This window comes from Ambystoma mexicanum, chromosome 10 (assembly GCF_040938575.1).
Source record: "Ambystoma mexicanum isolate Mex_15411 chromosome 10, UKY_AmexF1_1, whole genome shotgun sequence".
NCBI lineage: Eukaryota > Metazoa > Chordata > Amphibia > Caudata > Ambystomatidae > Ambystoma > Ambystoma mexicanum.
In genome coordinates this window covers 175,605,060-175,631,233 of record NC_090932.1, presented here as the reverse complement: position 1 = coordinate 175,631,233, position 26,174 = coordinate 175,605,060, and the positions used below count along the sequence as shown (strand labels likewise).

General features: G+C 46.3%; 1 protein-coding gene across 1 annotated transcript in view; it reads left to right on the top strand.

The window, feature by feature from the left end:
- Window positions 1-26,174, top strand: part of IKBKB (inhibitor of nuclear factor kappa B kinase subunit beta) — a 1,202,582-nt gene that overhangs the window by 500,821 nt on the left and 675,587 nt on the right. Inside the window, exons 11-12 of the mRNA XM_069617660.1 lie at window positions 4,499-4,696; window positions 4,907-5,021. Of these exons, the coding sequence (XP_069473761.1) occupies window positions 4,499-4,696; window positions 4,907-5,021 (313 nt within the window). The remainder of the gene's footprint in view (window positions 1-4,498; window positions 4,697-4,906; window positions 5,022-26,174) is intronic.

Below are 26,174 nucleotides of genomic sequence, written 5' to 3'. Positions count from 1 at the left end.
AGACTCTCCATTCTTACAACACTCCTGCATACACTCTTGCATACAAATCATGGCGCTGCCGCCCACTAATGAATGTGTTTTAGAAGCATTTGATAAATCAGCAGTAATTCTATCAATTCTGTCAATTGAGGCTGTTGTTCAGTCAACTGTGTCAATTTTATCCGCACCTATCGTATGTGCCGCAGTTTTCCTTCTTACCGCGGGTTTGATAGATCCCACCTCCTCCTCGACGTAGGCCTGACCGGGTCTGCGGCAGATCCATTGCTTCACTATTTTCCATAGGGATAGTTAAAAAACCTGCACTTGCTTAATACGCAGGCGGGAAAACAAGAAAGAGAGCACACCCGCGGGGTCTGCGGAACCAAAGGACCAAAGGCTCCAAAGACACTCAACACTCTGTGTCGACTCTGCGCCGCTCTACGATCATGAGACACAGTGGACTTCCAGAGTCCTTGGCGCTCTCTCCCTCTGGATCAGCGATGCAAGTTTCAAACTCCTGCGTTCGGGGCGCAGCACTCCTGTCGTCAACCGTGGGTCCCAGAGAGCAAGTGTTTAGTCCATTGTCCTATTCTATACAGTGCTGCCTGCAGTGTCTGGGCCCATTGTATAAGTTCTTTGCCTCTTTCATGGGTTTCATCTTCATTGCTCTGCGGGGCCAACTCATCCCAGTACTTGCATTACTTAAGTTCCTATTCTTCTTCGTCTCAGTACTTTCCAGATCCTTAAGGTACTCTGCCTTATAACAGTATATATAGGTCTACTATCTACAGAGATGTTAGCAGAGAAAGGGCAGGCTAGATTGTGTGAGGGTTGAATGTTCTCATAAGGGCTGTAGCCTAGATGGTTGTCCTTATACCTAGAAAGGGATTCCCCTTCCCCCATGAAATCCCCCTGCATTATGGTTCCATGTAATAATGTTGCTGCAAAAATATCACCTGGCAAAAAACTCACCATAAAATGGCCGTTTTGTGCAGGGACATTATTACCATGAACATGCAGGGAGCGGAGGACACCCCTGCCCCCCTTAACCCCCTATATATGGTCACCATATATAACGTTGCCACAACCTTTTCCCAACCTTCACAATTCTCACTCACTACTCTCAGCCCCTCCCTACTTCCCTTATGCATCCTACTCCTTGCACCCCACTTCTATACCCTCCCTACTAGCTTTACTCTTTGCTAACACGTACTCCCTCTCACACTAACGACTATCTCCAACACAATGTTCAGTCTTTCTCTCCCCTCCCCACTTCCTGCACTGCAATACACTACACACCACTGATATAACTCTATCTTTCAAATAACTCACCTGCTCATAATTCGGCTCTCCAACAATCTGCACTGCCTTCTCATCCTTCCTCGAGCTCGTCACTTGGTCTTTCTCCAACTCCACCTGGAACCTCACCCGTACAATCCACACTCTGCCTCTGCTGCCATCTGCTTTTATAGTGCAGGACTCTGCATCCAGGTACTGTTTCCCCTCCCTCCCCTCACTGGTTGCAGTGCTCAGCCGATTCCCTGCACCAATCCGTGCATGCCTTTTCCCCAAGAGGAGAGCTAAATAGCTGGTAAACTTAAAAAACCCTTCTAAGCCCTGCCCCCTTTTCCAGCACTGTTTCCAAGCAGTTTGGAGTTTCTCTGCCATTCTGTAGGCTGAAAGTTAATTGTTCTGCTTGGAGAGCGAGTAGTCTGCTTTTCTGATGTGTTGGATGTGGTTTAGTGTTTTTGCCATTCCGCAGTCAGCTGGCATTGCTGCATTTCATGACTTTTCCTGGTGGCTTGCTGTTGCATTGTGGGAGATGTCGTTCTGACCACACAAGAAGAACTGTGGCGAACAGTAACGAGACAAATTGAGAGCATTTGGGGGACATCAGTGTTGTGGCAAGGGGAGGATTTTCCGGGATCCAGTAACACAACTCCTCCCACTTTGCATACCTGCATCTGGGCTTGTTTTGAGTTTAATTTTAGAAAGCCTCCTGCTTTAGGGTGATAAGGGTGAAATGCCCCAACCCCTTTGACATGGTCAAGACCCTGACCCCGTCACATTATGAAGTGTGGTTGGTGTCCCAAATGGATATCTTAACTGCGAATATGTATAGATGTGTTTCCACCCTTGTCAGGGCACGGAATCTGCTCTGTTGGACGTAAAGAGAACCACCTCGATGAGCTTACCGATGCAGGAAAACCTGCACTCCTACTACTAGACCTCTCAGCAGCTTTAGATCTGGCTGACCACAAGATTCTCTGCAAGCACCTCACATCTACTGCTAACTTCTCGACTGAAGCAACCAGCTGTATTACTTCCTTCCTGGCTGACAGAACCATCAGAATCTTCGCTGAATAAATGCTAGCACCCCAACATCGCCAATTTCCTGCGGCGTCCCCCAAGGTCCCTGTGTCCCCCTTACCCTCTATAACATTTTCACTACACCACTATTCGACCTCCTGGAGACTTGCGGCCTCTCCTATACAAACTACGTGCATGACACCAAAATCCTGCTTCCCATATCAGGCGGCTATGCAGACGACTCCTCCACATTACTCGCTATCCACCAGACAAAACCTGCTTGGATGGCCTCCCACTTACTTTGCCTTAACGATGAAAAACTGAAATTATCCTGCTGGGATCTCCAGCTGTACTCAAAAACCTTAACCAGTTATATTGCTCCTGCACCAAAGGCAGCATATCGATCCCCATCTCACTGACAGTAAAGGCACTGACCGTGCACCTTGATGCCTCCCTCTCCCTAACTCGACATGTCAATGCTAATGCAACCTCCACTGCCCTCACCGCCAAACAGATCAATGCCTGCAGGCCTTTCCTATTTGCCGACAGCACTTCACAAATACATGCGGTATTGTAGTTTACAAATACATGTGGTATTTACGTTGTTAAAGTAGTGTATTTTTATACTTACATGTGTGGACAATCCATTGTTTGACAGACTCAACTCTTGGGTACAGCAATTTAAGTTCCTGATCTCCTTATTCTAGGCCTTAAAACTCAGTCACTCTACCTATTAAGAGTTTGTTTAGAGTTTTGTGTTAAATCTTGCAGGTCACTAAGCTTGGCTTCTCAGAAAGGTTTCCATTGATGCCGACAGAATCCTAATCCTGTTGTGTGCTTGCTTATTCTTATCCAAAGAAGGCCTCCCAAGCTGGGAAAGAGCTTTGTTGAACCTACGCGCAAGACTGGACCAGTGAAGTTCCATGTTGAGTGGTCACTGCAAGAGCTCTTCTGGTAATTGCTACATGAGCAGGCTTCTCGCACAGAGTGCAGGGTTACAGCTATGAAAACCAAGATGGTAATTGAGAATAAAGAAAGCTCATTCTGCAGAGCTGTGCCGCACAGCTTTTCCCTAGTAGAAACAAATTAAAGGAATCCTGAATTCCCACTACACCAGTCCTCTTGCTACCTTAATATCCCACAGAGATGGCTTACTGATGACCTAATAAAAGCGGTTTGTCTTCAGTTGGTAGTGTGGGTGAAAGTAGGCCGAGAACAATTTGCAGAGATGCCATGGAGTGAAGTGAGGTGGATGCATGGTGACAGAGAGAGGAGGATGGGGTGGAGACAAGGTTGAGAAAGAATGGGAAGGCTCACATGAAAACAGACGTTGCCCTTGCTCAGATCTAATGTGTGTGTACATATGGGTCCCAGAGACCCTGGAAGAGGGGACTCACAGGATCAAGCACTAGAAGCAGAGATGGTGAAACAGGAGAGAAGAAAAGGTGCGAGAAACGCATAAACCCCTCAGGGCTGTGACTGACTGTGAACTGGTTGTCTGCAACAAAAGCAAAAACAGATGAATATTCGTAACCTAAAAGACTTGAACTGTTACAAGCTCGGAGAAGGCATCTTGCCGTTACTGAAGTTTTAATGTGCATTTTTCTTGATTTTGCCCAACCTTGTAATCGGCCCTAATAATCTTTGTTGTAATTTAACTTTCTTATGTTCGCCTTGTGTTTATTCTACTCAACTTTGTGATGGGGCTTAATCTTGAAAGCCGTCCGTTCCATCTCCTAATAGTTAAGTCGGACTGCTCGACTATGTTAGCATTGACAGTATTGGGCTAACATTGTGGATACTGTCTGCACACGCTACTGGGATGGTCTACTGAACCCCTCACCAAAGGGATTTTGAAAAGTTCCCCTAATAGCAAGTTTTTTCACCTGTCTGCATGCCTTGTTATGATGTCTATTCTTGCTCCCCAGTGATTTTATTTGGGTGATTTTGCGCATTTGTCTGTAACCCATGCGTCTTGGAACCCTGTGAGATTGATGCACTGTCTGTGATTATGCCACTTGAGCGTGTGCCCCTTATAGTTTGTTCATGTATCAGTGTACCCCTGTGAGTGCAAGATTGAGTTTTAACTGGTCTTTATGGCTCAGAGTGGGAGTGTGTCCCCATGTCCAGTAATTGTTATTCAGTTTACATATGTGTTTCTCAGTATTCACAATAAGTTATGTAACATCTGGTTATGGATCTGTTTCAGTTGGTGCAGGTGCTGAACATGGCAACAGGTGTGCTGCACATATACTCTGTGGTGGATGATCGCGAGAGTTTGCAGAGCTTAATGTCTCGAATCCACTTGGACTCAGGTATCCCAGAATCGGATCAGGAGCTGCTTCAAGAGGCAGGGCTTGCATTAGACCCTCAGAAACCTATTACTCAGTGTATGGCAGAGAGCAGGGTAAGGAATGGTCTCTATCGTACATGGTCCTGTAATGTAGATAATTCTTCTCAAATTCTGCTAGAGAACCCTCTATCTTTCATCGTCACCCTCTTTCACACCTGTTATTCCTTTGTTCCTTCCCTCTGTACCTTGTAAGTAAAAGAAAGTGTATGGTCTGTGTAATTTCCCTTTTGATCATCCCTCTCCTTGGTGTTCATTTTTCCATAGCTGAATGATGGCCGGAGCACGGAAACAGATCTTTTTTTTCTGTTTGACAACAGCAAGACAGTTTATGAACCTCAGATATCTCTGCGACCGCATCCTGAGAGCGTCAATTACATCCGTAAGTTTTCATAAAGAACGGCTACAGCTGTGCTTTTGGAGGTGACTTACTCATGGACTTGGATGTTCATATAGTTTTTTTTTACAGATCATTAGTTTTAAGAATTAAAAATAATTTGTTTAGATGCTTACTTGTCATTGTTTTTTTTTGTCTACCTATTTCCATTTGACACTTCAATTTCAGCAGTTTTGACTGGTTTCATCGTTGCGACTCTTGTATGCCATTGTTTTTGATTCAATAATCAAAAAATGTCTTGCAGTTACCCAGAGTAATGCCAGTGGTTACAAAACCTTACAGCCATTAACCTTCACTTTTGCTTAGTCACCCAAAATGGGACAGTATGCTCAGATGCAAGTCCTGAGCATAGGATGGACAATGAACCTGAAACATGTGTGGGATTACTTTTGGTCTCGTGCAGAATGAATGTTAGGCTAGCAGTTCTGGTTGCACTGCTTCTTATACGGATTTGCCTATGGTTTTTCTACAATGGCTTGGCAGGCTGAAAAACTATGGTCTGGAGGGTTGCTCAGAGCAATGCCAGTCATGATGATTAATGTAAAACCTTCCGGCCATCAACCTCCAGATTGTCTCATTGTTTTTAATACTTTCATGCCATTTGGTTTTGATGCTTGAGTTTCAACAGTCAGCTGGTTTTGACACTTGCAAGCCTCTGGGTTTGATAAATGCATGCCATTGGTTTTTGCATTTGGTGTAGTTGGTCTTGACGTTTTATGCCATATGTTTTAATGCATGCCGTTGGATTTGGCGTTTGCATGCTAATGATTTTGATTCCTTTATGACAGTGGTTTTGAGCGGTACGTCCAATTCGTTCGGTTGATAGCGTCATGGTGGTTTTGTTAATTGCAGGTCAATTGATTTGATGGTTTTAGCATGCGTTTTTCACTTTCATATGTGATACGGGCATTAAAGGCTGGTCCTGTCATTTGTGAGCTAATGACCCCAGAGGGGAAGTAGGGGGATTCAGGCAGACCCCGGTCTCCTGCTGCCCGCTATGCATGAAGCTGGGTATGTGCATTTGTGCCTATTTTGTGGATTTTATGTCTGCCAGCCTCTGTCCTCGCCCGGTCTCTCTCTAGCCTTTTAGGTGTTGGAATTGAGTGGGTAGTACCAATTTGGTTGTTTGTGTGTGAGTGATAATTTGTGTAGGGGAAAGCAGAAGAAGTTGAGGGCTATATGTGAGAGAGGGAGAGGAGAGATCAGGGGGAAGTGAGAGGAGAGTGGGGGGGATAGTAGAGGCAGCAGCAGTAGTGAGGGGAGGAACAAGATCAGGAGGAAAACTGGTAACATCGTGAGGTAGCTGGAAAGTCGATACAGTCAGTAGAAAAAGAGGTAAGAGTAGGAGAGGGAGTGTAGGGAGAGATGAGAGTCGTGATTGATGAAAAGGTTGAGAGATGGTCATTCGGAGGAAGGGCGACAGGACAAACGCACTACCCCGCTAGTTGGATAGAGAAGGCTACAGCCATTAGGCCTTCCTATAGTACAGCTAGCCTACACTGAAGGGGTCATCCAGCTTCTGAGAATCTGTACTGTCTTAAGACCTGGTTGAATAGGGAGCCTGATAGGGAGGTGGGGGCTTCCTTCAAGGAGGAAGGGAAGATTACAGGGACCACCCCTAGTCTTGGAGCCCCAGTTGCTGTTTGTATATATATTTCTGTGGCTTGTGGAATCGTCTTAGATCACATGCTATGCATAGGCTGACATCTAGTGGAAGCTGCAGAGTATTACAGTTGTTTTTTTCGAAACTCGAAAAGGGACGTCGACAGGGCGTGCCAGTAATACTATCCCTAGTGTGATGTCCACTGTACCCATGGTCCTTCACGCGTCGAGGTCCCTCAGATTGTTTTTTTCCACCATTGTGACGAATGCTTAATCGCGGAGTTCCTTTCGGCTGATGCCATTTATTATTGTCAAATTAGAGTTAGTTACTCTGTTCAGTGGTGGAAAGGATGAACATTGATCAAAGTCCTTGATTCGACTGTCCCCTTCGGCCTTGGCAGGCTGCACCGGGCATATGCCCTAACAGTAGGGAGATTTGGGGGGGGTTGACATTAGAGAATTAATTTTCCCTTTTATACTGCATTTAAATGTTGCCCTAGTTGTAATAAGAAGTTCCCCTGGGTAGACAAGCACCAGGTGTGCAATCTTTGTATAGCACAGGACCACAATGAGGGCCATTGTCGAGCCTGCAAGCTTTTCAAGCCAAAGACACTCCGGGACCGAAACACAAAGCACTGGGCCCATCACGAGGCCGCCGTGGACGTGGAGGGAACCTACAACTATGGCAGCATTGCAGTCTCTTTGGACGGCGAAGGCGACGGGGAACCGTTACATTCTCAAGTGCAAGTGCCCGACCCCAATAGACAGGCCGGCGGCTCTGTTATGGGGATGACACCCGGCGGCGTTAGCACTCACAACACTCACAGCACTAAGCACATATCCAAGGGCCAAGAATCGATAAGAGCGTTGACCAAACATCCACACACAGCGTCAAGGGGGGAGTTCCACCGAATCCCTATCTTCTGAGCACTCGAGGTCCCGATCGCCACACGACAGGCCCCGTAAATTGAAAGACATAACAGACGCTCTGTCCAAACCCTCTGCCGAACGCCGATGCTTTAGCCTGCTCCACCACCGAAATTGGACACACTACGTCAAAAAACGGCCAAAGAGCTCGGGATTGGCCCACTTGGTGCCAAAACATGTCCCTGAAAGCCTCTTTAAGGCAAAAGGTTCAAATAAACACTAAGAGTCACTCTCACAAGGAGAAATCTAGCACACCTCACAGGGGAAAAACACTGTTTCTCCGGAGGAACGGACCTTAACAGAGGCCAGCCTACTTCATCACGTGACGTATTGACAAGGTTGTCACACATGTCAATGCTTTTCATGATTTGTTGTCCTTGTTTTTAATACTTGTGTAGTGCTCCTTCAAAAGTTGATTGGGATAGCCTTACCCACAGAATAGCTTGGAACATGCTTTTTTGTAAAAAGGTGCAGTGTCTGAACTAAAACATGGGCCATCTCTCCACCCCTACCCTTTAAATAGTTGTCACCAACCTCCTAGCTCAGTTAATGTCTTTCCAGATAGAAGAAACGCATGTTCCTGCCTGCCTATATCACCTTCCACTTTTTTTGTAGAGACTTTCTTTGACACTTTACATTTTTCCATCTTTGTGGGGCTGTCCTCATTAAGTTTATATTTTTCATTGGGCATTACAAATTATACATTTTCGCCATTGTTCTTCTGGCTGCCTATTATGACTGAGTTAAAAATGCATTTGTTGTGATAGCCACTTCCACGTGGCTAGACACTATTAAGCCTTTGAGACCTGCATTTGAAATTTCGATTTGGTAAACACCAACGTGTTCTGTTTCAGCAAAGCATTGAGGTTAAGAACTTGTCTGGATACTGTCACAAAAGGGTGTGGCACAGCAAGCAGCAGTGTAATTCACCACAGGTTGCATGCACACCAGTAAAAGAGATTTGGCAATGGGCATTGTATAAAAAGAGACTGCCTTCAGGTGATGGTGTGAGGGTCATTCTCCTGCCCTTTTTATTTGAATGACCTCTTCTCCACCTGTTACTGAGAAGCCTGACATTACTTCTCATTCATCGGTAGCAGAATGTTTTGAACAAATCAGAAGAAGAGTGCAGATTCTTTCTGCTGCACCACTAATGCAATATGATTATTCCAAGATCTCATTTTGAGGAACTCCAGTTTAAGAGGAAATTAGGTTCAATATGCTGCATTGTCATTGCAAGTGTATTGGTTCCAATATCAGATTTACAAGAACAGAGATTTTAACAAGGTTTTGTTCAATGTAAGCACTTCACTGTTGCTCTAGATTTGTGATTAAGTACTTCCATCTGCAGGTCCTCCTTTATCCGCCTCCTGCATAACGATTGTTCTTCAGTAATGTACAGGTATTCAGGCCTGTACTAAATAATGTGAGCAACTGTGTTTGGCGATCACATCATCCTTCTGAGGCGCGGTATCAGCTGATATACATTACTCCGTCTCCAACTCACATGGAGCACATTACTTCTGGAATTGTTTTTGGTCTGGGAGCATTCTTTTTTGTCTGATTATTTAAGTATTACTCATATTTTAATAGCTGTTTATATTCTCAGACTCTTTCTGTGGATTGAAGGCCTGTAGAGGGTACTGTTCCCTGAACAGAATATTCTCACTTTACAATACAAAATGATCCTTTGTTGACAAAATGGTCTAGACTTGATGCAATCTCTAAACATGTTTTGCATCAGCAAATGATCAGATTCTCCAGGATTGGAAGCTTTGAGTGAAGACTGTAAAATCTTTGTTGGATTTATCCTGCAATTTTGAAATCGAATTACATACTGTGTAAAAGAGGATACGAGGGGATTGTGTCCTCCGACGTATTCCACATCTATGACGGGCAATGACCACAGCTGTGCTGCTTCTGAATTTTTTTGGCAGACTGCGTCCTACATCGATAAGTTGTTCCTCGAGGGCCTCCATCGAGGGTCGATGTCACCGGATGTTATATAAAGGACGCAGTTCTGTTTTTTCCGCAAATGTGTTTGCTTTGAAATCTCGGCGTGCTCGATTCTTTTCTTCGATAGCGATGTCTTCTTCTTCTACTACCCCGAAGTCTGGCTTTAAAAAGTGTCGGGACTGCGGTTCGAAAATGTCCATCACGGACCCGCACAACATCTGCCTCTGGTGCCTCTGCGAAAGCCACGCCACTGACGACTGCGATGCTTGCCAGTCACTGACGTCTAAGGCCTTGTGGGAACGTAAGCAGTATTAAAGGTAGGTAGGGTGTCTGAGCCCCATACTTCGAAGTCCGCTGGGCTTTCGACCGATGACTCGAGGGGCGACTCTCTGCGTCGGCGAAAGTCCAGGGGGTCTCGGTCTAGGAATGGTTCCCGCCATTCCTCTGCCTCATCGAGGCATTCTAGGAAGCGCTGTCATCAGTCGCCTTCCCCGTCTTCGTCGGAGGACTCTGGCAGATGATTGACTTGTCCCACCAAGCCTTCGTCGAAGGCCGAATAGGATGCATTCTGCCAGCAGATGATGGCGATTTTTAATTGCAAGGCACAGTTCTGGCCGTGCCTTCGAAAGAACCCGGCGGCGAACGGGCTCGGTCCACCATTCGCATGCCTTCGGGCAGTCGGCGCGATCATCGGGGGCCATTGAGGTCCCGCTCGGACAAGGGAGATCGCCATAGCCGTGCCAGATCCAGGTCCCGGTCCTCGACTCCATCAAGCCCGTCGGTACCTGTGAAGCCTTCAAGGAAGGCGTCAACGCCATCGGCGCCGTGTCAATCGACACCGTGTCCATCGAAGAACGCTCTCGGGGCTCTGCCCTTGAAGCAGTCGTCGAGCCATCAGTGCCGTGTCCACCGAGGGACATTCTCGGGGCTCTGCCCTCGAAGAAGTTGTCGACGTCGATTCCCTCAGCTCCTTTGACGCCGGTTGTGGAGGATTTGCCAGAGGTACCCCGGAGAGCTGTGGAAAATCCGAGGAAGGCTCTCAGTAATTCTGTGAGGCCTGTTTTTGAGCCTTACTATGTTCCCCCTCCCAGATTGGATTTATTCCAACCTTTGGATTATATTGTGGCGGTGGAGGAAGGGTCTGATGAGGCGAGGGTTGTGCCTCCTGATGTCCCGTATGACCTTTTGTCTGGGCACAGTCAGATGGAGTAACTCTGTCAGACTTTGCATGACGCCAGTGGTCTTGACACCTCTCCGGAGGTGGAGTTTGGCAGGCCTGAGCCTGGGATGCATGCCGAATCCTCCTATAGGCGTCTCATGTCAAGGGTGACTGAATATTTGGGGTGGTCTGCTCCACCTGTTGATTTTGATCAGGATGATCTGACGGATATCCTGGACCAAGGTCCACCCACTGACCCGGTGTTGCCATTTCACATGGCTTTGCAAAGAAGAGTGGCGGCGGCTTGGACTGCTCCGGAGAGTCTCCCGGCAGTGAATAAGTCGCTTCCGAAAAAATAACATCCAGCCAGTAGTGAGCCCTGCTACTTGTCGACGCACCCTACTCTGGAGAGTTTGGTGGTGCAGGCTGCTATGACCCCTGCGAAGCAGGCTAAGTACCCTACCATCCGAACTGATAGGGATGATAAGCGCTTTGATGGTTGGGCGAAGAATGTATTTTCATCTGGGGGTATGGCTTTGAAGGCAGCCAACTCCATTTGTGCCTTGGCGAGATTCACTCACACTCTGTGGAACTGTGCATCTTTGGCGGCTGAGCATATTCCCAAAGGGGAGGAACGGGATGGTTTTCTAGCCCTTGTGCAAGACGGCAAGGATGTCATGTCCGTTCAGTCGGGCTTGGACATGCAGACCGTGTCAGCCGGTCCATGGCTACGAGCACCATGATACGCAGGTTTGAATGGATGCGGAAGTTGGGGTTTGCTCCTGATGTGCAATCCCGGCTTCTCAACATGCCCTTTGATGGTGTCCATCTGTTTGGCAGCAAGGCTGACGAGAGCCTTGAGAGGTTGCAGACCTCCAAAGCTGCAGCAAAGTCTTTGAGCGCTGCAGTACGTCAACCTCTGCCTTTTTCGTCCTAGGGGACAGCAATGGATGGGAGGTTCCTTTCGGTAATACTGTACCTTTGGTAGATCAAGAGGAGCTGCTAGTCAAAGCATCTTGGAGAATGGCGGGCCATTAATTCGGATGTGTGGGTTCTGGAGATCATAACCCACGGCTACTGTCTGCCCTTCTGGCAGAGACCTCACGACAATCCACCAGGGAAGCTCTCTTTGAAGCGTCTGGATCCGCTCCTTGCGCAGGAAATCCTATCCCTGCTGGAGAAAGGCACCATAGAACTGGTGCCTGTAGCGAAGACGAACAAGGTATGGTATTCCCCTTATTTTTTGATCCCGAAAAAAGACTGGGGATTGAGACCCATCATGGACTTGCGTTGGCTGAACAAGCTCCTCAGGAAGGATAAGTTAAAGATGGTAACTCTTTCTCAAGTCCTCCAGGCCCTTCAACTTCAGGATTGGTTGGTGTCTCTCGACTTGGAAGGATGCTTACTTTCATGTTGCGATTCATCCCAAGCAAAGGAAGTACCCGAGGTTCGCGGTTGGCGACTCGCATTTTCAGTTTCGGGTCTTGCCGTTTGGATTGACCTCTGCCCCGAGGGTCTTCACCAAGCAGATGGTGGTGGTGGCAGCGTATCTCAGGAAAGGGAGGATTCACATCTGCCCCTACCAGGACGATTGGTTGATCAGGGCGAGCTCTCCCGAGCAAGCCCTAGATCATTTGTCCGTCACCTGCCACTCCCTTCACGAGCTGGGCTTCACCCTCAATTTAAAGAAGTCCCATTTGACACCTACCCAGCGGCTCCAATACATTGGAGCAGTGCTCGACACATCCCTGGGGCAGTGTTCTTCTCCCCAGGTGAGGGCTCATCACATTCTGCAGATGGTGGACAAGTTTCAACGTGCCCAGAGTCTCCCGGCGTTCAAGTTCTTAAGGTTGCTCGGCCTCATGGCATCCTGCATTTTCCTGGTGCCAGAGGCCAGGCTGCGGATGAGATCTCTGCAGTGGGCTCTCAAGATGCAGTTGTCGCAGTTCTCCGGCAGGATGTTGGATCCTGTTCAGAATCTGCCTTTGGTCGCACAGGTTCTTCTGTGGTGGACCGTTGAAGGCAATCTGATGAAGGTAGCTCCGTTTTGGCAACCTTGGCCGGAGGTGACGATTGTGACGGATGCATCCCTCACGGGTTGGGGAGCTCATGCCAACGAGTTGACAGCGAGCGGCAGTTGGTCTCTGTCGGAGTCCAGACTCCACATCAATCTGTTAGAGCTGCGGGCTGTCAGGCTAGACCTGAAGGCTTTTCTGCCTTCTGTGTGGGGAAAGAATGTCCTGATTATGACGGACAATACAGTGGCCATGCACCACCTCAACAAAAAAGGGGGGCAGGGTCTCTCCCGTTGTGCAGGGAGGCGATGCAGCTCTGGTTCTGGGCCATCCAGCAGGAAATTTTGATCTCGGCAGTTCATCTGGCCGGAGACGAAAACGCGGCGGCGGACGCTCTGAGCAGGCAGAGCACGGTCTCTCACGAGTGGGAGCTGGCTCAGGAAGTTCTGTTGGAGATCTTCGCCCTTTGGGGAACCCCACAAGTGGACCTTTTGGCCACCAGTGTCAACCGGAAGTGCGAGATTCTGGGAATTCAGGAATTTCCTCCAAGAGGAGCCTTAGGGGACGCGTTCGTAATGGAGTGGTCCTTCCCACTGCTGTACGCGTTTCCTCCAGTCCCCGTCATTCCGCAAGTGTTGCGGAGGTTCAGTTCCCAGATGATCCTCATTGCTCCGGCATGGGCCAGGAGAGCATGGTACCCAGACCTTCTAGACATGTCCATCTGCCCGCCACGCCGTCTTCCCTGCCGAGACCATCTGCTCTCACGGGAGGTGGTTTGGGTTCTCCACCCAGAGGTCAAGTCTCTCAGCCTTCATGCTTGGTATCTGAAAGGCTGCGATATAAGTATTGGGTCCTCCCCGAAGACTTGATGGAGGTGTTGCTTTTGGCCAGAAAGCCTGCAACGAAATCCCTGTACCGTTGCCGTTGGAGAAAGTTCTGTGAATGGTGCAGGGTACAGAATGTGGATCCTTTCCAATGTTCCATTCCTTTGGTTTTGTCTTTTTTGCTTTCTTTAGCCCACAAGGGCCTGCAAGTTGGTACCATTAAGGGTTACCTGGCGGCGCTGTCCATATTTAAGCGCTCGTCTGAGGAATGTTCTTATTTTAAGATCCCTTTGATTTCTCAGTTTCTGAAAGGGCTAACTAATGTGTTTCCACCGTCGCCTTTCCAGGTGCCGGGATGGGATTTGAATTTGGTTTTAAAGTACTTGATGGGAGCTCTGTTTGAGCCCTTGCATTCTTGTCCGTTGCGACTGTTGTCCTTTAAAACTGTATTTTTAGTTGCGGTTACTTCCGCACGCAGAGTGAGTGAGTTGCAGGCACTTTCCGCCAAGCCACCCTTTACTGTGTTCCATAGGACAGGGTTGTCCTGCGGGTGCAGCCTTTTCTTCCGAAGGTTGTGTCGGAATTCCATTTGAGCCAGAAGGTGAGCCTTCCGGTGTTTTATCCTCCTCCACATCCTGGTAAGGAAGAGGAGAGGCTTCATAGGTTGGATCCTAGAAGAGCTTTGAGTTTCTATCTCTCACGATGTCCCGGGTCAGAGTGGACGCTCAGCTCTTTGTTGGTTATGCTGGAAGGCGCTTGGGTCAGGTTGTTTCCAAACAGACTTTGTCTAGATGGATCATTTTGACAATCTCTGAGGGTTACCGTTTAGCGGGAAAGGACCCTCCAGTAGGCTTACGGGCTCACTCTACTAGGGGTGTGGCTGCCTCCACTGCCCTACAGAGGGGTGTTCCGATTCGTAATATTTGCAAAGCAGCCACATGGGCCTCTGTCCATACATTTGTGAGACACTATTCCTTGGACTCATCTATAGGCAGGATTTGGCCTTTGGTAAGGCAGTCCTTTATTCAGCAATTTCATTGGGCATTCTAAAATTGTAAATTCTTTTCCCACCTCCATACGTTGGTACTGCTTTGGGAGTCTCATAGATGTGGAATACGTCGGAGGACATAATCCCCTCGAAGAACAAGTTACTTACCGTATCTGGTAACGTTCTTTCGATGGGATGTTCCTCCGACGTATTCCACATCGCACCCTCCCAGCCTGCCTCTCTACAGAATTTCTTATGCGATAGCCTTGCGGAAACATAAGCTGCATTCTGCAGTCATATTGGCAGGAGATTGGTGCCACACGTTCTGGGAAAAATCTACAACTGAGGCTACGGGCATCATGCGTCCTATATATAACATCCGGTGACGTCGACCCTCGACGGAGGCCCTTGAGGAACAACGTATCGACGCAGGATGCCCTCTGCTGAAAATTTGCCGAAGCAGCACAGCTGTGGTCATTACCTGTCATAGATGTGGAATATGTCGGTGGGACATCCCACTGAAAGAACGTTACCAGATACGGTAAGTAACTTCTCTCCGCCCTGTGTTCACGGTGTAATGTTAGCTTCCTAAATGTAGGCAAACCGGTTCCTTTAGATGTCCATGGCTCACTTAGTGGTAGCAGTAGTAGAGTAGCAGAAGTTTACACCTTATGGAGACCTTCGATTGGGTACACACGCGACGCCGGACCACTCTCTCACAGCTTTGCTCTTTTGGACTACAAATCCTACAATGCACATTGGTGGTTTTGTTCCCACTTCGCCAGTTAGAGGCACTTTTGGGATTTACACAAAGTTCTTGTCACAAAAGGTTAACCTGCCTTAGCTTCCCTCGAGTCACAAGGTCTCCATCTTATATCCTCAGTGATGAGGTGTTAGCTGGTCCTCAATGAGAATTCACTTGAGGTCAGGGTTCCAGCACCTGCCCCTCAACTACCTGGTATTTTGGAACTTACCCACTGAGCCAGCACTGAATAAAACCATAGCTCTCAACTTGCACGCTTTTGGTGGGTGTCACCCGCCTTGTAAACAGTGGACTCACCCGCCAAGCCTCCTGCACGCCCATTCTTTTCAATGGGCCTCTCACCCGCCAAAAATAAAATCGGGTGTTTTCTCACCCGCCTTGGCGACACAAATGTTTGAGAGCTATATTAAAATGCTACCCAAAAAGTGTAGCTGGAGTTTTGGTTCCCTGGGGCACGTGTCCCCTGCCACACTGTAGCCCCCTTTGTACTCACAGCCTCAGTGTCTTGGCAGTCCGTCCCCCCTTCTGGCTTCCCAAGGTTCTCCCAGCTGCTGACGTCTCCTTCTGGTCTTGACAGTTCCTTCAGCATCTCCTACTCGCTCAGAGTTTGCCTGGGTGGCTCACCTTTTATACTCTTTGAAAGAGTTGATTGGAATCAGGTGTGAATAGTTGTTTCTCCCTGCCTGACTCTGCCTGACCTCATTATCAGGACAACATGGAGACTGCCCATAGGAATCCATTGCCCATTGATTTGTATGGGTAATCCTCATGACTCCCTTCTGCCTCTTATTCGTCCCAGTAGTTGGACTTCTAGAATGGAAGTAGGGATTGTGGGAGTTCTAGGTTTTCCTGGAGATCATGGAAAAACCATGTCAATTTTTGTCCGGATGAAGGGGGGGGGGGTGTATTGTGATAGGCGAATGGAGGGCGTGTCGCCCATAGTCTCTGAGGACCCCCTCCCCAGGTGATCCTCCCTCGCTCGTCCGCCCCCAGAGTTGGGATCCAATAGCGATGGCCCTCACCTGAACAAAGGATCAGTAGGAATTGCCTGGGGGAAAATGCTGCATGTTTCTCACAGGTTAAAACATGCTGGTGCAAGTTTCAGCTAAGTAATGAGGTTTCAGAAAGTCTCTAAAACAGTTTAATATACAAACAAGTGTTCTCAGTGGCACTGGCGCAGATTATTAAATGATGATCCAAAAATATGTCATTGTGGCATATTGCAGTGACACCAAGTGTCACATATGATTTGTATTGCAGGGTAAGTGAGGGCAGTGGTCCTGGTGCCTGGCATGGTTCTGGCTTGGGTTTACCTTTGCAATATGCAAGCTAGCAGTTGTCAGTTTCCTTGATTCTCCGAACATATGTACTCACGTCAAATGTAGGTTTGGTTAGCGGCAGACCGCAGTGCTTTTCATTTATATGGCTAAATGTTTATTTATAATAAAATCTTATTTGAGTCTGCAGTATTTTTTGACTGTCCATTAATTTACATTCGCTTTCATTAAGTTAATGTAGCGTTTTCTGAATTTGGGAGGTATGGGCCTTTCTGTTTGCTTTGACTAGTACCTCTGTGGGATTTTTTTTTATCCAAGCTTTGTTGGGAATAGCTTCTGATTATTGCTGTAGTGTTGCTTAAACAGGGGTCGTTAAGCATTTTTCTTTCAAGAATTCTTGCTTTATACTTATTTGTTTGTCATGGTGGCGGGATCATAATTTTTGTTTCTCTGTATGCCAATTGGATAATTAAATAACTAGGGCTCTGGGTTGTGTCTCATTGGGTATCTGTATGCATGATACAACACTTTGCACTTACTCTACTAATACAGGTAGATTCTACTTGTGAAGTAAATGCTGAATAACACATGGTGTTATTCAAGTAAGGACAATAGCTCATGGGCAACGTGCTTGTCGCGGAAGCAAGACAACGCTGTGCAACATAGGTTCTAAACCCGGCCCTGCGCTTAATAATAAAAATAATAATAATTTAGCATTTATATAGCGCTAGGAACCCTCAGGTGTCTGAGCGCTGCTTATTATTACCCACGGTGTGTGGTGCTCATTTATCGACCTTGGAAGGATGAAAGGCTGAGTTTGGCTCTGCCGGGATTCGAACCTCCGTCAGCAGGCTCTGCACAGATGTCTAAGCCAGCGCTCTACTCGCTGTGCTATCAGACTGGCTAGAGGCTGGACTCTGGCATGAATCGCAATATAAGAACCCAATTTAATTATATTTATTCATTCAAATTGTGTTTTTCTCTTTTGGCTTTCAGTGTTACTCTGCAGTACTGTTAGTAAAGGTTTTTCTTTTAGAAAGTTTTCTTCCCTTGACATCAATTGAACGCCCAGCTATTTTGCTTTGCCTTGTACACCAACGTGACTTTGGAGGCAAGTAAAGCCCTTTTGCTCCACTTACCTTGCTTAACCCATTTATTGTGGGGTTCTGGCCAGCCTCAGTGGTTACCAATGCAGGGGGAATATGTCCCTGTTCATTATTTCAGTGTTTTTTTAAAGTGGCATGCATCAACTTGCAGTGATGTGCTGTAGGGGTGTTTTACAGCCCTTTTCTTTTGGTTAGTGTACCATTTGTGTTACCTTTTTGGTGTGCCTAGACATGTTGGTGGCAGCGGACCATGTTTTATACATTCTTGAGGTGAACTCCTGTGCACTTTCGGTTTTCTTGCTGAATAATGCCATTTGAGTACTGTATACTCAAAATGACTGCGCCCTACAGGTTAACCCCTGTCCTTTGGCTATCTTGTTCTTTGAATCCGACTTGGATGCCTTGGCATGTAGGTCCTTTACCATTTGTGACTTGATATAGCCCCGACCCTGAAATTGGGGTAGGTTGAGCCCTGTAGCTGCTGCTTCTGCAGTTCACTGGAGCAATGACTCCGAAGAGGTGGCGCTCGAGCTGAAGACACGGAACAGAGCTGCTTCGGACAACCAGCATTGCCAATGCCCAGTGAAGCCCTGCTGCTTTTGCTGTGACAAACTAGTCCTGACCTCTGCACGAGAATCCTGCCACCAGAAGCTGTCTGAATAGTCCCAGGTAGTAGGACAGCGCAGCCCAGACATAGTGCATACTGAGGATCGAAGGAAGCCGTGGGAGCACTACTAAATCACTGCCGATGCAAGCATGTGCAGGTCGCATTTGGGGAGACTTGACTACATTAGATGATCAGAAGTTCAGCAGCCAAAGCGCTGGACAAAGGGGCGACTTTATAAGATCAGATCAGGTTAAGAAGAAGCACGCTGTGTGAGTCTGGGAGCCCTGCTGAATAAGTACAAAGCTCCTGCATAGCTGTGGAACATAACTGACGTGGTTGCAAAACTACAAAACCACTGAAGATATAACGAGGGAGTTGGCCTGGATCCATCTCAAGAGTAATACAGATTAGCACTGACCAGAAGAAGATATGGGTTACTTGTAACAGTGTGCAACTCCAAACCTAAAACAGATAGTATGCTTATGGAAAAAGGGAGCTGGTGTGTCCCTGAAGAAATTCCTAGATACAGATTTTAAAGTGCAGAGATCAGTTAAACATGTAAGGCACATGTTGTGTGAATCTGAATGAGAGAATTGGGTATCTGAGTGAATTAATTGCTATTTTTAAGCCTTGTGGATTTATTTGCACTAAGAGCACTAGACCTTTAATAACAAAATGGTGCTGAAGAGCAGAGGACTGTTTTTCCATTATTATCAAGAACAGCACTTGTAGAGGTTGTAGGGACAACACTATCTGGCCATAGGATTTGTCTCTAGTGATTTTGAAAGTATTGTACTGCTATTTGTGTTTTGAATTGTATGAACTATTAATTTATTTTGTGGATTAATAAATTACAAATTTTCAGAAGTCGAACATTGGTTTTTGTGTGACGGCCTTCTGTATTTTCTGAAACGACTAGACCTTTTAGCTTTAGTGTATTTTGTAGGATTAATATCCTATAGACGAATAGCTAAATTGAGTTGGTAAACAACCCCCCTGTCTCATTGTGTTGTGAGATGAATAGTTTCAGGACCATCCTGTGTGCTGTCCACCCCTCTGCAAAGGCATTCACGCTGCACACGTCGCCATCTTGAGCCAGATCACAGGACTCTTCATGGACTTGGGACCCTAGACCATCTTTCCTGCTGTTACTGCTCTGAAGAGGGAGCCTTCCTGGAGCTAGTTCTTTCACAACCTCACTGTATATCTCAGCTGCCAACCTCTGACTGGGGGTTTTCTTCACTGGTACTATGTTCTGTCTTATGCTGAAGGCCTCTTCATGTTGTGTGACCCCATGTGGCTGCTATCCTGGGGTATCTGGCCTTTCCAGCTGTGAGTCTGGAACAGCCATGTACCTGGACGAAATCCCAACACCATCTTCAGCTACTGCATCCGCCACCCCTGGAGCTCCATCGACGAGCCTAACACAGAAGTAAGTCTCCCTGGCGACTGTGTGTGCCTTAAGGGTGGTCACTAGTAACTTGGAGTAAGGGATGCGAGTGTTCTTAACTGTTTTCATTCCCCCGTGCTGCCACAAAGATTGTATGGACACAAAGTCCACTCTCTTGCCTTTCTTTGGTAAATGCAGATCTATCAAAGGACCCTCTCGTGTGGTTGGATTGAGAATGTACCCCTAAATGTAATGCTTACCAGTTATCTGCAAATGTGCTTTTAAACTAAAATCTCTTTATAGCCTTTTGGTCATGGCACAACTTGTGCAGGAAAAATTAAGACTTTCTACCTCCCTCTTAGGTACTTACTGGAACTTTGACTCTGAGGCACTGGGCCTACTAATGTGATAGGAAAGGACTGCTGAGGTTGACCTTCTTGCAACCGTTTTTAATGCTTTACTTCATTGAATTGCTTTGCTGTGTTATTTGTGTAGTGTTGGTAGTCCCACTTTGGGACCAACAACGGTGTACAGATGTGTATATATGTGTGTGTTGGTGATGTATGACCAGGGGCGTTGCCAGGAGGGGCGGCTAAGGGGCTATAGCCCCTGACCTTTTGGTTGTAGCCCCGGATAGAATCTCAGGAGCTACAGCCAAAAGACTAGCTAGCCCCCAGTCCCAACAGTTCCGACATCAGTGTAGCCCTGGGTCTTTTCCAGACCTAGCAACTCCCCTGTGTATGACTTTACCTGCTTTGTGTTTTGAAGGCCCAATAAATTATTATATTTTTGTACTTCTGTGTAAACTCCAATATTTTATGATTTTGTATCTGGTTAACTGTGCATTATAACCCCAGCCATATCTCCTGATGTCTGCCTTAATGCTCATTTTATGCTACCCCGATAGAGTGCGGCTAAACAAGTGTCAAATACCTTGTTAGCTCACAAGTGTGTGAGCACAATAAGATCTGTCTTTAGTGTATTATGGCAAACATTTGGGGAAACACATTTTTTAATTGTGGAGTGGGCAGTTCACATTTGCTTCTGTTTTCAGGCTCAGGACAGCATTTCATGCATAATCTTCAGCGCCTTTTGTTTTTCTTCACCCCAGTGCCAACTAGATTTTTTTTTGTTAGGAGTATTTCTCAGAACCACTACTGTTGTAGGGGGATGGGAAGCCAGGTTTAGCAGACCTGCAAAGGTTTCACACGCAACTTAAGTGTCTCGTGGTAACGAGGACAAACAGCTAATGCTGCATTTTAGGAGATCAAGGGTTTTAAAGTATACTTAACACACACAAGAAAGTTACAAGCAATAGAATGTCCACACAGGTAATTAAACGAATTCTCTATTTAGCAACACATATGCTTTAAGTTAAATAAACTAAATGTTAAGTAAATTAATATTTGCACATATACAGCACAAGGGTTGGTGTCCATATTGGACCACCAAGCACACTTTAGACCTCATACACATTGTGTGGGGGTCAGATCTAGCATAATATCTCATAGGCCATATAATGGTACAAGTCGGAATCTGCCGTTTCTGGTCTCGGTGATGAACCCATCTATAATGCATCACCACTTGGCTGCAGTAAGTCATCTGCGATAACTCGCACAACGTTGGAAGAACCTCCAGGACAGCTCTGGGAGGGCAAGCAGTTGAAGTGAGCCGGCACAGGGTCTGCAGGCAGCAGGACAAAGAACAGCAGGACTCTGGCCTCACCAAGGCTTCCCTTCTTGGTAGAGGGCAGCAGAACAGTGAAGTTCTGGGGTCACAACCGGAATGCACTGCACAGGTTACAGCACTGAAATGCAAGGGCACTGCAGCAACAGAAGAAGTGCCCAATTAGCTTGCTGTTCTCCAGATACTTCATCATGGCTCCTCAGAGCTCAAGGAGGGCGACCTTGGCAGGCCCCGAATGATTAGGCTCACCAGTTCATGGGAGGGTGGCACTGTGGAAGGACTCTTGTGTCGAGTGAAGATCAGATCTGTGGCTTGCGGTGGATGGCTTGGCCTATGGTGGTTTCGGCAACAGTCCTGTACTGTTTTTTTCTGATACTTGACTCCAGTGGTCCAGCCCAAATTCTGGATGGCCAGTAATGGATAGCCGGCTTTGGTACATCGAAGACCACCAGAAGATGTAGCTGTTGTCTATTGGGGCTGTCCGCAGCTCCTCACGCACATAAAACAAGTTCCAGGTGCACCAAGGGCCTGCCTCCCGTGTTCTAGACATAGCACGCAAAGAGGAATCACTGTATACAGCAATATTCTGCCTCTGCATGGGGTGGAGATGGCCACCAGTACAGGAAATCACAAAAACATATTGTAAATGTCATGGCCAGCCATTGTGAACACTATTTTGCACACAAGGCTGCCATGCAGTAAATATATGATGCAGAGCTGGGTCCCCAAAATGGTTACAGTTAAGGTAGATGAGTAAAAAGAAAGGGGAGAAACAGTTGCCTTGCACTATTGCCCTTATGGGATTTAATACTGCTTTACAATAGACAAATGAGGCAACAGGCTCCCCCATGTACTGGTAGTTTTAAGGACTGGCAGGTGTCCCCAAAGCAAATAAATTGAACATGATTTGTGAGGTTGAAAAATACCTCAATCACAAAACAACAGTCCAGGATTGCGCAAACTGCCTGCAGATATGCTGGGAGTCCCCTTTGAAAGAGATGGGAAGCCTGCAAAGAGAAAATACTGTGCTTACTGTTTTTTTGAATAAAAGTCCATTATGGTTTTCTGTTGTTCCTTTTACTCTGTGGCTACCTTTTGATTAAGAAGTCTACAGAACTAGGGCATTGTACCATCATAACGTAATATTTTCATTCTGTCCAGTAAATGTATAAACACTTGGATTTTGTTCAATCCTTTCTTTGTAACTGGAAATTGGGATTAAGGTAAAAGTTTAGTCATCTGCTACAATTGGGGAATCAGTGGTGTGATTAACAAAACATGTCCGATAACTAAATGTCTCAATTCTGGCTTGTGGAGAGCCAGGAAATAAAGCTAAACATTGAATAATAAAGCATTATTGTTATTTTAGCTTTTTTAAATGTAAACTGATTATTATTTGTACGTTATTTTAGCGGTTTCTGTTCGCTATATCTGCTCTTTTTTTAACTAATTTGTAGATTGTGAAAGGTTTGTAATAAACCATATACACTTAATAAAAATTAAAAAAAACATTCTCTACTTCTGCCTTATTTACTATTGCTCTACTGTCCGTAATACTCTTTTATATGAACGCTAAGCTTTTTTATCCTGTATTTTGTCATTTGGAAAGCTATTATTAATGGTTGGTGCTGGTTAACAAAGCACTCTGCTTAATACAGTGCCAGATAACAAAGGATAGCCCTACAGATAAGCGGCATAACAGCCACTTCTACTTCCTATAAACAGGCAAATGATCCCAGTTAAAATAATAGGGGGTAGAAATACTTGAACCAAAAATAAGAACAGTCTGCCCGCACCTACTCTGCACAGCTCCTTGGATAGTTTTGATCAGCAGTATCAACACAGCAGTGACCCAGGAAGAAACCTCTTCTATTATTACTGCCTGATCGAAAGAGGAACATTAACATAAAAATGCATGTTTTAATGTTCATGGATAACTTGGTGCATCAAGTATGAATTACTGAAGACAACATATTCCAAATACTAAGTCATGGAGCTCTAGAATCACTGTGACGTTGTTAGGGGATGGCATTAGGGACCTGTCATTACCATCTTAAATGTGCTTTAAGGTCTGGTTTACTTACCTTCCCTACCCTTCGTCTATATATGTAATGTGTTATGCGCCTTAGCTTCTATGCTTAGAATACTGTAATCTATTCTTAAACTTGTTTTATTATTGCTTTATTACCATATCTTTTATCTGCTTTTAGTAATGCCAACATTCTCCATTTGAAGGCAGATGCAATTGTTTCGCCCGTACCCAGACTTTCTCAAGGCACAAAGTCATTTTCAAGTATCAGTTTTAGTTGTCGTGCATTAAGCACATTCCTGCACATTAGTTTCATACACACAATCATTGTGTATGGTGTTCAATTCTATCTTGACTTCAATACAATGGTTATCTCTTATTATCATAACATTTGTTACTGTTGCCTCACAGTAATATGATAAACAGATTGCTTCATCCAATTATTTTGTAATTTAACAGTATACACTTGTACAGTGGTTTGTAGTTCTACAGGGAGAATTGGGAAGAAAGAAAGTAAAGTGTGTGTTTGTTAGGGTTGATATGCATCTATGGGTACTGGTTAGTACTTTAGTATCAAATAATGTGAGTCAGAATATTACCTAGTTGTCTAGGTTAGTTTTGATGAACTTTTCTTTGGGTGGCGTCTCAAATTGCACTGATCAGTGAGGGACACATCTGCTGATACCTTATCCAATTTAGGCATCTGTTAATTGGGGAATCCTTGGATTCCCTCATCTTTCCAGCTGATTTGGGGACTCCTCTAATGCCAACTGTTTCGGAGCCTCTGTTTGCTTCTTCCATCTCCCGAGAATGGCGAAAGTAGGGACCATATGGCAACTGGTCAGTGTCGCAAATAGATATATTGAATGGTCTCCCTGTATTCTGGTGGCTTTATTACAGCTTTTTTAGCTATTGCTCAGAGCTGTGTCAATCACTTAGGTGATATGCTCATTACTACTCTGGCTTCTCAAATCCTCTGTTATGTATGGCATAAGGTGCCTTTGATCGCTGTTGTGATGGGACTAGAGATCTGTCCCTTTCAGGTGACGGTAAGGACCACTCTCATCCAGGGTTAGGCGGACTACCAGGATTGATGCCTGCACAGGTCTTTTACCAGAGGCAGAGTGTGGCAGTTGGGAGGGCCTCAGTCCCTACCCCTTCCCTCTGTGCCTGGTTGCATGACCACAGTTCCATGGTCTATTACCAAATACCTGCACAGACCCATTCTGGCCGGATATGGGTTGTTTGACCTAAAAAACATGACCTACTGGCCATTTGACCTCGTTTTTTGACCGCCTTGACTTACTGAGGAGGGAGACCCCCGCAACAACCACAAATGCAGCGGGGACACCCCCCACGCCCCCTCCCCTGACTTCCCCCCGAATCAACCTATTCTCTTACCCCACAACTCATTTTTTATTAAAGTGTACCATTTGACCTACCAAATTAGGTTAAAAAAAATGCAGTCAAATGGCAGTAGGTCAAGTTGGCATTAGGTCAAGTTGGCATTAGGTCACCTATGCCAATACCTTCTGGCCAGTGTCTAGAATATATGCCTGCAGCCACTGTAATGGGACTTTGAGTCCGCACACAAAGAGGGAATAAGTGGAATGAACAGGGTGAAGAATAAGCTGAAGAATAAGCTGAACAGCAGCCTGAACAACACAAGCCACTACAGGCCCGGCCTCAGTGGGAACCTCCCTCCCAGTCTGAGCATGAAGTACTGCAAGCAAACTCCCCCACCCCCCACCCTGGAGACAGAGACCCGGGTCAGCACACCAGCTGCACAAGTCAGTGCGTTCCATACATAGACAAAGATTCACCTGTAGGGGGATGATGGAATGGCACCCTTACCAAGCTGGCATTCATAAATTGCACAGTACCCTCCTACGAACTGGAACTTTAGCTGTTGTGGGCCGGCATTGCTATAGACGGCCAGTCCCACGGATGAAAGCTGGGCGGGGAGTAAGAACCCTTTTGAATGTTTGCATAATTGTAATGCCTCCCCAAGAAAAAAAGGGCAGTCAGCGGGTGGTTGGGGAACCAGAAGAGGACGATAGCCAATGGAGGGGAAACTGGGAGGATAAAATGGAGGACAGTAAATGTGGAGGATGTGAGTTTCTCAGTTAGGTTTAAAGGAGGAGAAGCAGGACCAAAAGACCAGGCTGAGGAAGGACAGAGCTGAGGAGCGTGGAAGAAATAATTGTTGGAGTGTGCAAGGTGAGGTATTGGTTGTTGAGAGAGAGTGATATTGGTGTTTGGGTGTGCATGAAATGTGTGTGAGTGAGAGTAGTAGGAGGAGAGCAGAGAGTGAAAGAAAGCTGACTTGGTGAGTCAAAGAAAGGGGACCTAGGGAGAAGATATGGATGGAGTAGTAGTAGTAGTAGTATTAGTAGTCATGTGGCGAGGGAAGGTTTAGTAATAAGTGGATTGCAAGTAGTAGTGGTGTGGAGAGGGGAAAGTAGTAGGGAGTAAGATCGGAGTGTCGAGGCAGACAGTAGAGTGAGAAATATGGGAGGGACAGAAGAGGACGTGTCGGAGAGAGCGATGAGCTGGTGAATGGAGTAGGAGGGAGCAGAGTAGGATGAGATAAGGGCGAATAACAGCAAGACCCAGGGAGAGGGATAGTCGGGCGTGTAATGTTAAGATTAAGTGGAGTTTGAGTGTCTGAAAGGCACAACATCAATAACCTAGGTTATCATGGGGATTTTAGAGCAGGGACCACGTTCACTGTTCCCTGAAGGAGACTTGGGTAGGTAAGGTGTTTTGCCTTTAGGCCATCTCATAGAGGAGGCAGATTACCAATCTA